The 13,262-nt window shown below is 58.4% G+C and overlaps 1 protein-coding gene across 2 annotated transcripts in view; it reads left to right on the top strand.

The window, feature by feature from the left end:
* Positions 1 to 13,262, top strand: part of FOXP4 (forkhead box P4) — a 32,966-nt gene that overhangs the window by 7,951 nt on the left and 11,753 nt on the right. For both annotated transcript variants that reach the window (XM_044917686.1, XM_044917687.1), the window contains exons 3-6: positions 4,629 to 4,724; positions 10,694 to 10,816; positions 11,425 to 11,511; positions 13,058 to 13,205. In XM_044917686.1, coding sequence (XP_044773621.1) covers positions 4,629 to 4,724; positions 10,694 to 10,816; positions 11,425 to 11,511; positions 13,058 to 13,205 — 454 coding nt within the window. The remainder of the gene's footprint in view (positions 1 to 4,628; positions 4,725 to 10,693; positions 10,817 to 11,424; positions 11,512 to 13,057; positions 13,206 to 13,262) is intronic.

The raw sequence follows: 13,262 nt of genomic DNA, 5'->3' as shown, positions 1-13,262 counted from the left end.
CCTGCCAACGACGAGAGACCCTCCTGCTCCAAGACTTGTTTTTCTTTTCATAGCAGCCCCTGTTGCCCTCCAAGCTCTGGCTTCATTCCCCTCCATCCCGCCCTCCCTGGATGCCATCCGTTATAAGCCATTTGTTCCTAATTGTGGAGATCCTGCTAATGACTTCTGAATGGACGAGGGGGGGAGGAGAGTTCGCCTTCATTAGCAAGACAGTTCTTGGGCTGGAGGGGGAGGGGGGGAGGGTTTGATGAGCGTGTCCTGCCAGGTGGCACTGGACAAAACTGGGAGCTGCCAGGGAAGGTGGCAGATTAATAGTAAAGACAAAAGTTGGTGTCCATTCCGGACCTACTGGGTGCCAGGCACTGTGCTAAGTACTCCACGAGCCTCCTGTGCTCTTCACAACAGCCCTGGGAACCAAGGGCTTCCTCTACTTCGCAGAGGAAGAAACTGAGGCTCAGAGAGGTACCTTACCCAAGGTCACACAGTATATGGTGGAGCCAGGACTTGGATCCAGATCTCTGACTGGGGTCCATGAACTGAATGGCCTCGTACTGCCTCCTTTGAAGGAACACTGGACCTTATCCCCCTTATTCCCCAAACCACAGAGCTGGAGATGAGGTTTTGAGTCCAAGGGGTAGAGAGAGGGGATTTAAGAGGCCTGATGACTCCCAGTTTGCCATTCTGCCTGAGGTCCACCCCCCCCCCCCCCATTCCCTCCCTCCTCCTAGGGTTTCCTTGATGGCTTCTCCTTGGTGTGGGATACTAAATGCCTTTTCCCACCCCAGGCTGTATTTGGGTGTCTCTGGCCCTCAGGGAAAGGACATTGAGCTCAGCTTTCTGAAGATTCCTATCTTGGTCTTGTCTGCCTGCCTGCACCACCCTTACCTGCCCTTCACCCCTAGACAGCTGAAAGCACTCAGGCTCAGGGGAGAGCAGAGTCACAGGCCTCGAGGGACCATGCACAAGCTCCTGAAGGCCCCGCAGGGGTTCAGGGGGGCTGGGCAGTCAGAGGTGTCCACTCCATTTCCTGCCCATGGGACCTGGGGTCTCAGTTTCCTTGTCTAGAAGATGGAGACCGTGACACGGGCCCTGCCTCACTCAAGGTGGTGAAGCTTCAACAAGATGTAGCCCTATACAAACACCAGCTCTTGAACTCTGTCCACCTGGCCTGCCTCCCCTATTCAGCGTAGACCAAAGTGCATTGCACAAATGAGTCTGCTGTCTGCTGCTGGCCGGGGAGGGGGCTCACAGATGCATTTGACAACATCTGTGTTTTCAAGGGGGCTGTGACCTGGTCGGCATCATCAGAGAAAGTGGGGCTAGCTCTGTTGGGGTGGGGGCCACCATCACCCATGTCTCTCAGCAGTGGGCAGGCTGGTGATGTAATCAGGCCCCAGGGCCAGCAGCTGGTGTAGATGAGGCCTGGTGTGTTGGAGTGGTGGACAGGACTCAAGTCTCCGACCTACCTGATCCCTTGGGTGACCCACCCTGGAGGAGGGCAGCCTGGGCCAGAGGGACCCCCTCGCTCCCAGAGTGCTGTCCCCAGCCATGGGTCTGGATATGTGGACAATGGTGTGGAGTGGGGAATGGAGCAGCACTGGAATATGCTGGGACAGGGTCATGTCCAGGCCATCCAGGGAGGGGAGCTTGGACCCCAGGTCCAGGGTCTGCCCATCACCCTTACTCCTGGGCACCCGCAGCATGATTTTTCGGTAGTACCCAAACCACTCTAAATTGGGTCAGGGCTGAGCTTTAAGCAAATGACACAAAATGACCTTGGGTTGTCCACTGTCACCTTCCCGTCGCCTCTAAGCACAGGGCCTGTGCATGGTGGGCGGCCGTACATGTAAGTGAACAAATGAAGGAATGAAGTGCCTGCAGGCCCCTGTGGGATCCTCCAGCTTCTCCTGCTTCAAGGTCTTGAAACTTGAAACTTCTGGACTTGCTGGGCCATTTCACTCCTCTGTGCAGTGGGGGTCGCTGTGCCAGGAACACACTTCAGCCGCCTGGCCCACTGGTCCACCAGAGGACCTCGCCCCTCAGGACTCCGGTCAGGGGCAGCCAGCGCCGCCACCTTCTCTGGGCTCCGGCTCTGAGGGGCCCTGGGGCAGACCGGGGGGGAGGGGGGGGGAGTGTCTCAGCAGCCAGCACAGCCCCTGGCACACAGCAGGCGCTCAGTAACGTGAAGGAAAAAGTGAGTGGGGGCCGTCCCAGGAGGGTCCGGCCTTGGCTGGGCTCTCTGTCACTTGGCCTGCTGGGGAGGTAAGGCCCAGAGTGGGAGGAGGGCAGGCGGGTGAGTAAAGGATCCGTCACAGATTAAGACTATAAGGCCCGTCATTTGTTCCTGTAAATCTTGTAATTTTGTGCTCCAGGGGACCACAAAGTAAGAGAGTCTGAGGGGAGTGAATCCAGCTCCCCGGGCCCCTCCCCCCAACTTCCCCTGGAAACCCCACCCCTGGGTCACCTGGGCTGGCCAGCTTCTCCAAGCCTTTCTCTTCCCCCCAGTTCTCCCCCTGACCTCTGGCCCCCTACCTCTTTACCCCACACCTCCACCTTTGGACGACAAGGAGCATGTGTCCAACTCATTAGACCCGGAGGGGGTCACTCAAGCACCTAGAGGCAGGGGCTCCTTCCTGATGACCACATGGCCACCTCCCTTCCTTCCCTCACCACCTCTCCCCCTTGCCATAGCTTCTCAGAGCCTTTTGACTCAGAGAGGTCAGATTTCCACTTTCTGAAGTGAATCTTGGAGAAGAAACCCCAGGCCACTTGTTCAGGGGAAGAAAGAGGGGCTGGGGAAGGCCTAGGATCTGGGGGGCTGGTGAGGGGCACGCTCATGTGAGCTTCAGGTCTTCTGGGGGCCACATGCCCGCAGATACACCAGGGAGTATTTGGAGACCACGCTAAGGGAAGCTAGATTCAAGGCTGGGGGCGGCTCGGCTATTCGATGACAGTGAAGAATGGGCTTCGAAGGGCATGTGTGTACATGCAGTGGGCACTCATGAGCACTTGCAGGGTGGTGACCGTATGAGTGCATCCGTGTTGCACTGCACACGGTTTTGCCTTGTTGGTGCTTGTGTTGAGGTCAGAGAACAGAAGTCCACGTGAGGACAAACACGAGTGTGTGTGTGTGTGTGTGTGTGTGGACAGAGGTGAGGGAGCCGCAATGAGCACGCTTCATTACATAGGTACACTGGGCAGGAGGCCGTGCTGGCCACCGGCTGGCTGAGCCCATGGAGAGAACCCACATTCCCAAGAAGGGAAGGGAATGGACACTTCTCGATGCCACCTTGGTGCCAAGCTTGGGTCCTTTCGTCCCCCTGGTGTTTCAGAGATGGATAGTGTTCCGGGTTTGCAGAAGAGACTGAAGCACAGGGAGAGCATAACGTGCCCAAGGTCATACTGCTGGTCAGCAGCACAACTGGGATTCAAACCCAGGCCTATCTGATGCCAGAGCGCCCTGCCAGAGGCCTGGATGCAACTGCCTGGGATGCCAAAGGAGATCTTGGCGGAACATGGGGGAAGACAGGTTTTGTGCTCCTGGAATGTGGATTCAGTTCAGGTCCCCACATCCCCTGCCTCTGAACCCCACACTGACCCAGAGTGGGGCAATGGAGGGCTTGGCCGTCCTTACAGAGAACTTCTTGGGCCTCCCTCCCTGACCCCCCACTCTCCCACCAGACCTCTCACTGTTCACCTTCCAGGCTCACAGATGGGCTGGAGCTGCTCTCCCTACAAACTCCACACGCCTCCCACTGCTACGACCCTGCTGACTCCCAGTCCAGTCCAAGCCACTGGGGCCTCTGAGCCCAGACCACCACAGTGAGGTCGGAGTTACTCACTGGAGGTTCAGACACACCCTTGAGGACTTGACCGAATTCCCCCGTACCATGAGGCCCTGCACCCAGATCCCTAGACTCAGAAAGTCACACAGTGCTCAGACCCTGACACTCCCCCCTCATCCCCCTCAGCTGGGAGCAGTGACTCCAAGTGAATGCTACTCCCTTTGCTTCCAGACCAGCCACCTGGCCGAGGCTTCCTGGGCTCAGATCCTCTCTCTGACACCTCCTGGCTGTGTGATCCTGGGCAGGTTACTTTACCTCCTGGAGACTGTTTCCTCAGCTGTAGAATGAAACTGATAACCCCTACCTCACAGCCTCACAGGAAGGAGTCAATGAGATCTTGTGTGTAAAGGGCTTGACGCATAGTAGATGCTCAGCAAGTAGTACCTAGTATTAGTACCTGGAGTCCCATCTGCTGTACTTTCCCCTGGGATCCGTTTGTGGCCACTGCCCCTTCCATTTGCTGCCCCCATTAAGTCCCAACAAAACCTCTCAGGTTCCAGAGTGAGGCCCCTGTAGGCTCTTATCCCCACACCCTGGCAGCTCCTCTCAGGGACTCCTACATTTAGCCGTACTGCCAGGTCCAAGTGGACCCTGTGACCCTCTCACTCACCCCCGAGACCTTCCACCTTAGCCTGGCCTCCTCCCCCTTACTGCCCCCAGACTCTCCCTAAAACCTGGATGCTGCACTGTCCCCTGACGGCCCCCTGCCTCCTCTGGGCCATTCAGGCCATTGTTGGAGCAGGTAGGCCCTGCGCTGACAGCTGACCGGCCCCTCTCTTGCAGGCTCTCCAGGTGGCCAGGCAGTTCCTGCTGCAGCAGGCCTCCGGCCTGAGCTCCCCAGGCAACAATGACAGCAAGCAGTCGGCCTCTGCCGTGCAGGTGAGGAGGGGGCAGGGAGGCCGGGTGGGGAGTGTGGTCTTGGCCCCGGGGACGGGGACGGGCCCGCTGGAGGATGGCTCTAGCCAGTCCCCAGTGCCACAAAGTAGGCAGCTTTCCAGAAGCAAATGCAGTCAGTGCAGGGGTGCGGTGAAGAAACTTCACTTTCTCTTGTCTCCACCTGATCGCCCAGGCCTTCCTGTGCTCAGCCTCTTTGTGTGTGTGGCTCAGAGTTTGTGTCTGCGTTCAGCTCTCGCCCTCTCTGGGTACCTCCCGCTTGCTTCCCTTCCCTGGCTCTGCCCTCTGGGTCCCCGTCCCTTCTCAGGTTTCTGTTTCTCCATCCCAGTGGGTCACTTGGTCTGTCCCTCTCTCCTGGGCTCTTTCTTAGATGCTGAGGTCACCACATGCCCCCTCCCCACCTCTCACCCACCAACTCTGTCTCCCCCAGTTTCCTGTCTCTTGGTGTCTCTCTGTCTCTTTTGTTTTCCTTTGCACAATCTGCCCTTCTTTCCCCCTTTCCCTTCCCCCAGCTTGCCGGCCCATCTGGCTGGCTGGGGGGAGGGGAGATTTGTGGGAGGTGGGGGGGTGGGGAAGCCGGGCCTTCTGTTTACCTTTTGTGTCACAAAGAACTTGGGAGAATTGCGGTCTGAGTCGGGTGGGTCACGATCCGGGCAGCCAGCTCCCCTCCCCCTGGGCCATGCAGCCCTCCTTCCTCGCTCCCCCACCCCTCCCCACAGCAGCAGGGGAGGCTTGGAATTGGGGAGGGGATTAAGCAGGGCTTTGAAAGGAAGTTTATCTAGGGGAGGAAGGGTGAGCCCGATCCTGAGCGAGAAGCTCTGGAGTTTGTGGGGGTGGGGTGCTGAAGGAAGGAGGGAAGTGAAGAGGACAGCAGGGATGAGGTGCTGGGTGCTCCCAGAAGGACCCAGGACTAGGCTTTGTCCTGGGGTGGGGTGGGGGAGTGGCAGATTCCAGACTCTGAGGAGTATCTGAGTCTTGTGTCAAACAAGCTTAATGTTTGGAAAATGGTTTGAAGAAGTTCAAGGTGACTGACGGATGTGGGGCCCGAGCAGTGGACCTCTTTTAGAAGTCTTGAACCTATTGAGACAGCCCTCAAGGAGGAGCAGTTGGACCAAAATGGGTAGTGGTCTGGGTGGAGAAGTGAGAACCCAGTCCAGAAGGTTAATAATTGGAAGAAGAGAAAGTTCTCAGGCTGGAAAGATGTAGAAGGTTCTCGTGCCCATGTGGTGTCAGGACTGGGCCTCTTGGAATTAGGGATCCCCCCCACGCCCCCATCTCCCCTGGGTCTGAAATGGCCCTTAGGCTACTGCTCTGAGTCATCCTCACCCTGGGCCCGGCCTCACACCCCCTTCTAAGAGCAGGGAGCAGCATTCCTGCTCCCCCAGCAAGAGAGGGCCTGCTGACCCAAGGCAGGAGGGCAGGAGCTTGATGGTAGTTGGAGGGACTCAGGTCAGGCATCAAGAAGGACTTTACAGCTGCCTATGAGGGGTAGGAAATCTGAAATAATTGAGAAGGGGAGGGAGGCTATGGAATCTTCCTCAGGAGAGTCCCTCACCCAAAATGAGATCAGCCCTGGATGGCTTAGAGTAAGAGGCAGAGGTTTTGGTCAGAGAGACAGAGCAAATGATCCTTTTCTCAGGCTTCCTCTCTCCTTGCTTCCTCCTCCGAATCATTGACTGATTCATCCATTCATCAAATACTTGCTCAGTACTAATGAAACTAACAGCATTTACAGAGTGCTTACCATGGGGCAGACGTTAAGTGCTTTACAAGCGTCATTTGTCTCCCTTTATCCTCACAATCCTGTGGGGTCTAGCGATGCTATTATTAGCCTCATCTTGCAGGTGAGGAGACCTTGGCCCAGATAGGTTAGGTCACTTGTCCAGAGACACACAGCTAATAAGGGACAGAGCCAGGATTTGACCCCAAACAACTAGCTCCAGAATTTAGACTTGAATGCCTACACTGTGCACAGCAGTGAACACCGGTAGTCCCCAGGTGCAGAGCCCCGGCCGGATGATGCTCTGGGTTCAGGGAGATGGGGTTCATGGGGCCGTGTCTGAACTTCCCCAGGAGCCTGGTGCTCCAACGGTTGACCCTCTTCCTCTTCCAACCATGGATACCTTCCTTGCCTCTCATCCCCATCTTTGGTTCACAGTCTCTAAGGAGGTGGAGCTTCTGTCCCTGAGTGGGGCCCAGGGCCTACAAATTGCTTCTCTGTGAATAAAGTGGTTAATGAAGAAAGATAGATGGCCACTTATTTCTGGTGGCCCCCACATGACACTGCTCTGCTCCCCAATGCAAGGCAGGATTGACTGCCTCACCTCCCAACTGTGTTCACCACCCCTCTCCTGGAGCCAGCTTCAGAAGTTTCTAGAACCATGTTAGTCTCCAGCTCCAGCCGGGAGATGGCCTAGTTTGTGCCCAGGCCTGTGCCCCAGGCAGGGAGAGGTCAGTTACCGAAGGCAGCAAAGGTAGCTGGGAGTTTTAGGGGGCGGAAGGGACGGTGGCTAGGGCCAGGGCCCTTAGCTCTGCCCAGCATCCATAGCATCTTCTCAGCGCCCCTGAGGCTGACCCTTCCAGAATTTCTGGAAATTCGTCTTGGTGCCCCATCACTTCTTTCTTGCTGCAGCCCCAGCCCAGAACTAGTCTGAGGACTTCCTTCTGGTCTTCTACAAGGGAGTTTAACCTAAACCAAGCTCTAGCCTGGTCTCCCCACTTGAGCCAAGACCCTAGAGCCCACTTCAGAGTTTGAGTTTGGGTCCTTGATTCTGGCACCAAATTGCATCCGTGCGGTGCTCAGCCTCCCCACCCTCAGCCCCCGGACAAGCTTCCTCTCTGTAAGCTGCCACCCAGCCCAGCACACTGTACTCATGGTGGGTGGAGGACCCAGGGGCCTGGGCAGGGTCCCTGAGGGAGGGCCTGGAGGCAGCTGTGGGCATTCAGCCCATGGCTCACACTGCCTTTAGTAAGCATTTAGCTGCCTTGGCCACTCTCCAGACAGTGACTCACGGGCCTTGCTGAGCTGACAAGCTGACGGTGTCTATCCTGGCACATCCTAGAGGGGTCAGCGGGGACACCAGGGGAGCTCCAACTCAGTTCTCAGAACCCTAAGGGGCGTGGGGGGATGGGGTCAGCCAGCTCAGGAGCTCAGCATGCGGCAGCCACCTCCCTGACCTTTCTTGACCCCCTGGGCCCCGGTGGACAAGTACACACAAGGTAATCCGTCTGTATCTCTGCAGCCGCCTCTCCAGCCAGCTGTTCGGCCAATTGGCAGGAATGGCAGGGGCCAGGGAGGCCTTCCAAGGTCATCTCTTCCATTCCCCCGCGTCCAAGTAGGAAAGCCCCAAGGAAGGAAATGCCACATCCTTTTTTGCATGCCACTCACCGTGACTCACAGCCCTATGGCTGGAAAGATCCCCGGGTGTCTGGTCTGTCTCCCTGCCTGGGCTGTGTCCATCTCTAGTTCAGTCCTCCCAGGATGAGAAGGACAGGCCCTGGGTGCTGGTCCTCAGGGACCCCGGCTGGCCATGCGGTGCCTTCTTGGGTTGGAGAAGTCATGGAGACAGGAGAGGGAAAGGAGGAGAAAAGAAAAGAGGAAAACCCAGAATGTTTTACAAAGAAGTTTTCTCTACATTTGCATAGAATTTAATGGCCTACAAATCACTTTCATTTACCCCTATTCCCACTGTCCCTTTGGGGACAGACCAGGTTATTTAAGTTCTCTAGGTCTCAGTTTTCTCATCTGTAAAACAGTAACCACGATTAGACCCACCCCCATTTGCTCTGAAATTTAGCCAAGTGCCTAAAGGCATGTAATTAGCAATTAGTGGTCTGGGTGGAAAAGGTGAGGTGGGCTGATTTCAAAGAACAGTCCCTGTCGAACCTAGGTCACCTGACTCAGAAATCCAGGACTCTGAGCTCTGTGCCACCATGATGGGCACCCCCACAGGAGGAGGAGGACAGAAAGGACGGCTGAGCCTTGCCTCCCAGTCTCAGGGGCACCCAGCAAGGGAAACAGGCTGGCTCCGCAAGGGGTGTGGGTCTGTGCCGCTGTCTGCCCCCTCACCCAGGCCCCTCCGAGAGTGAGGACCAGAAGACCCCTACGGCCTAGCTTTCCTGAGTCTCCTCCAGATACAGTTGTAAAAAGGGAGCTTGGCCTTTGGATTTCCAGCCTCCTGAACCCCTCCGCTCCCTGGATAATTCAGTTTCCACCCACGCTTCCTAACCTTCCTCAAGATCTGCTCTGAGGTAGGGAAGGCAGTGTAGACAGGGAAACCACCAGGAGCCATGGAGTTCACAGACCCGGGCTTGAATACCAACCCTGCCACTTAAGGTTCCTCATTAGAGGCCCCTGGGAGCCTTCATTCACACAGAGCGTTCACTGCTAAAGAGCTAGGGCATGCCCCTCCCAGGGCTGTTGGCACAGAGCTGGCTGGGATAAAGGAGAAAAGCCCAGGGCTGGGGCTCAGCCACGAGTTATCGGGGTGGAGTGTAAGAAGAATTGGGGGCACTGGGACTTCCCCCGATGTCCCTGGGTCCGCTACACTTCCCCAGCTGCTCTTCTGCCAGGGGATTCCCTAACTGGTGGCTTGAGGCTGAGTCCTGCCCCTGGCAGGGATCTGGAAGGGCACCAGCTCCTCCTCCCCTGCCCAAGAACCCATGAGGCTAGGGAGAGGTGACAGGGGCCACAAGTCCCCTGAGGATATAACCTGTCACATCCTGCCCAGGACAAGTCTCTGCAGGATACTCCTCCCTGACTAGGCTGCCCGAACCCCTCCCTCCCCACCCCTGGGCTGGCAGAGGGGCCTCTGATCTGCTGGGGAAGGTATTTCAGCTCAGCGGAGCAAACACTCAGTGAGTGCCTGCTGTGTGGGAAGGGGGGGCGGGGGGCACTTCTAGGGCTTGGCAGTGGGAGGGGAGATGAGACAAGCCAGGCTCCGAGCCCCATCAGGGCACCTGTCCTGCCAAAACAGCGGGACAAGACAGTGTTGCAACTGGGGCCTCCCTGGCTGTGAGTGCCCAAAGCCCGGGGATTTCGGGGAGGTGGGACAGAAAAAAGAATGATGTTCTTGCTTTTCCAGGAGCCTTTTGCTGGTAGCTAGGTTCTCTGAGCCTCCTCCAGAGGCCTAAGCCAGGGCAGGGGATAGAGAGCTGCTCCACTCTGAGAATCCTGCATGTTCCTGCCAGAAGGCGTCATCTCTCTCGTAGTTCAGTGCCTGGTTTAGGCTTTGAGGAAACCGACACCCCAGAGACAGCAAGTGACTTCCCTGGAGGGCACACAGCAAATTCGGTCCAGAGCTCGGAGTAGCAGCCTGCCGCCTGACTCCCTGCCTGGTGTTCTTTTCCAGCCCGCTTTGGCTTGACTAAACCTATATACACCCAGGCGGGCACTCGCTGGCCTGTGTGTGTGCCCTCCAGACAGCCGTGCCACAGTATGTGACGTGTATGGGATCAGAGCCAAAGCCCAGGTCCTCATGCCATGTGGGCCGCAGACTGCCCTCCGGCCAGGCCCGCCTCAGAGATAGGGCTCTCAGAACGGACCAAGCCAGAGCTGGGGATGGCTAGGTGTGGCCCGTCCCCATCGCTGGGGGAGAAAGCCTGTAAGGCATGGATATGGGTTCTACCGACTGGTGTCACTGGGGTCTGTTCTTGGTGCTCTGGAGAAAGTGCCTCCTGCCGTAACAGCCCACCCTCATGGGCACCTGCTGTGTACCCGCTCTGTTCTCAGTATCCATTCATTAAGCCTCATGAGAGCCCTAAGAAGTGGGCGCTGCGCTACTTCCCTTCAGAGACAAGGACATGGAGAACAGGGCGGTAAATCACTTGTCCAAAGACACACAGCTTGTAGGTGGCAGAGCTAGAATTTGAACCCATGCCGTCTCCCTCCGGTCCACACTGCCATGCTGTGGGTGGGAGCGTGGGGAGCAGGCTAATGGGGCCCAATCCCACAGGTGCCCGTGTCGGTGGCCATGATGTCGCCGCAGATGCTTACCCCCCAACAGATGCAGCAGATCCTGTCGCCCCCACAGCTGCAGGCCTTGCTCCAGCAGCAACAGGCGCTCATGCTGCAGCAGGTGAGTCTGGCCCCAGGGCAGCTGGGAGGTCGGAGAGGGGAGGGTGGGGCAGGGGAGGCCCTGGCCTCCCATCTCCCACCCTGTTTACTGCCAACATCCCTGCTGGCCAAAGCCCGGGCAGAAACCTGAGGGGCAGAAACCTGAGAGACTGCTCCGGCTGGACTGATCTGCATTCCTCCAGGGCAGCTGGGGAAAGGTCAGGGGTCAGGCCTCTTCCACAGCAGTACCCCCATGCTCCCCCTCTTGCCGGCCCCACCTCTGTATCCAGAACCCCAGGGAAGGGCAAAGCACTGGAACATCCTGGCACCTCGTCGTGATGTATTCAGGAGACCCAAAGAGAGGCAGGAGAGGGCTCAGAGCTGTGGGGTGAAGCCCCCTCTCCCTTCTCCACTCCCTCCCCATCCAGGCCCTACTGGGGACCCTCAGAGCAGACTGAGGAGAGCAGGCATCTCCCCGCAGGGTGTCTCTTTCACCACCCCAGTGAGACTTCCCTACTTCTGCCTCCAGGAGCCCCATAACGACAGGGCTGGGGTTGTTCTGGGGTCCGCAGGCCCCGGCACACGGTAACCCACTCCCCACCCCACCGCCCCTCTCCACCTCCCACCCAGCTGCAGGAATACTATAAGAAGCAGCAAGAGCAGCTCCACTTACAGCTCCTCACCCAACAGCAGGCTGGGAAGCAGCAACCCAAAGAGGTAAGGGGCTTGGACAGGCCTGATGTGCCCCCTCAAAGGACCGCTGCCCCAGTCCTCTCCTGGCCAGAGGCTGGGCGTCCCACAGTGGCCAGGAGAGAATTGCCTTGTGGGAATAGGAGACAGATCAGGAAGTGCTGGGAGGGAATCATGGGGCAGGGGGGGAATGGGAACGGGGCGGGGCGCAGCACACAGTTCTCCGTGCCCTCATCCCCACTCCGTCCTTCTCTCCTTGCCTCGTGTTGTCGGATTAATGAGAATGGGCATCTGGTGGCCCTTGCTCATGACCAGCTGCCTTGTCTGGCCCTTTCCTGCCCACTTGCCTCTTAGTGACTTAGCACCTCAGGGCCCCTCCCCCTGCCCCCACTGTTTGCTAGTCCCTCAGCAAACCACTTGCACTGCTCCCCCCAACCCTGCCCCAACCTCTGCCACTTCTTGTAATATCCTGCCCTTCCCCTCCAGAGAACTCCCCAGCCTACATCCCCGGCCTCACCTGGGCCACAGTGCCTCCTGAGCTTCCTTACCAGGCCCCTGGGCTCCCCCTCCATGTCCCAGACATGTGCCTCCCTCCTGGCCAAACCACAGCCAAGTCCTGAGTTGCCTCTTCCCAGAAGGCTGCCCTGCTGACGCCCAGTCATTTCCCAACGCCCTCAGCCTCCCCCTCAAGGTCTTGTCATTGTTGCATTCCCTGCATTATCTCTAGGCTGGCTTTATTGAATAGCCAGCCCCCCACCCCCCACCCCCCACCCCCAGGGCAGGCAGGCAGCCAGCGACGTCCCTGCCTCCCGAGCACCCAGGACAGGCTTGGCTCCTGGGGCTCAGAAAAGACTTGCTGACGGGCTGACTTGTCAGTGCCTGTGTGAAGAACTGAATGGTGTGGGAGGGGGGGAGACAGAGGGAGAGAGCAGAGCTCCAGACCTACAGCGAGCAAGTGAGCAAGTGTGCGCCTGAACAGGAGAGCTGTGACTCTCCCCCAGGCCTGGGTCCCGATGACCAGCTGATGCTGATCTTTTAAGGTCCCGTCAGACTCTTTGATTCCCTGTGTCTAAGAAGCAGGAGAGGAGAGGAGCTGGAGGGGGTAGGCCCCCTCCTCAGCGCAGAAGGGGGGCACCCAGGCATGTGGGAAGGGTGCCCGCCAGGCGGGAGTGGCCCCCGGAGTCTGACAGGCTCATCGATCATTGTGATGAGAGCCCCCCCCTCCTTTCCAGGCGAGCACAGCTGCGGTGCGGGGAGCTGAGGCAGCGGAAGGAGGGGGGCGGGAGCAGGAGGGCGTCGTGCTGAGCGTCTGGGTCCGCTGTGTGTGTTTGCGCGCGCGCGGGCGCGTGCGTGCGTGCGTGCGTGCGTGCGTGCGTGTGTGTGTTTACTGCGAGGAGGCATGCAGCCCTATGGAAGCTGGGCCGGGAGCAGAGAGGCTGCAGCTGCGGACACCACTACGACAGCTCCGGGGGCTGACAGGCCCTGGGAGGGGGTGGCTGCAGGGTGGGGGCCAGAGGGCGTGCCCGAGGCTGATGGCACCCCTCTCTGCCCGCCCCCTCGGGCCCCCCACCAGGCACTGGGGAACAAGCAGCTGGCCTTCCAGCAGCAGCTCCTGCAAATGCAACAGTTGCAGCAGCAGCACCTGCTCAACCTGCAGAGACAGGGGCTGGTCAGCCTGCAGCCCAGCCAAGCCTCAGGGCCCCTCCAGACTCTCCCGCAAGGTGAGTGCACCCCCCACCCCCCACCCCCGCCAACCCAGACCCGGCCCGTAGCCCCCT

This window comes from Neomonachus schauinslandi, chromosome 8, assembly GCF_002201575.2.
Source record: "Neomonachus schauinslandi chromosome 8, ASM220157v2, whole genome shotgun sequence".
Classification (NCBI taxonomy): Eukaryota; Metazoa; Chordata; class Mammalia; order Carnivora; family Phocidae; genus Neomonachus; species Neomonachus schauinslandi.
This window is presented reverse-complemented; position numbering and strand designations above follow the sequence as displayed.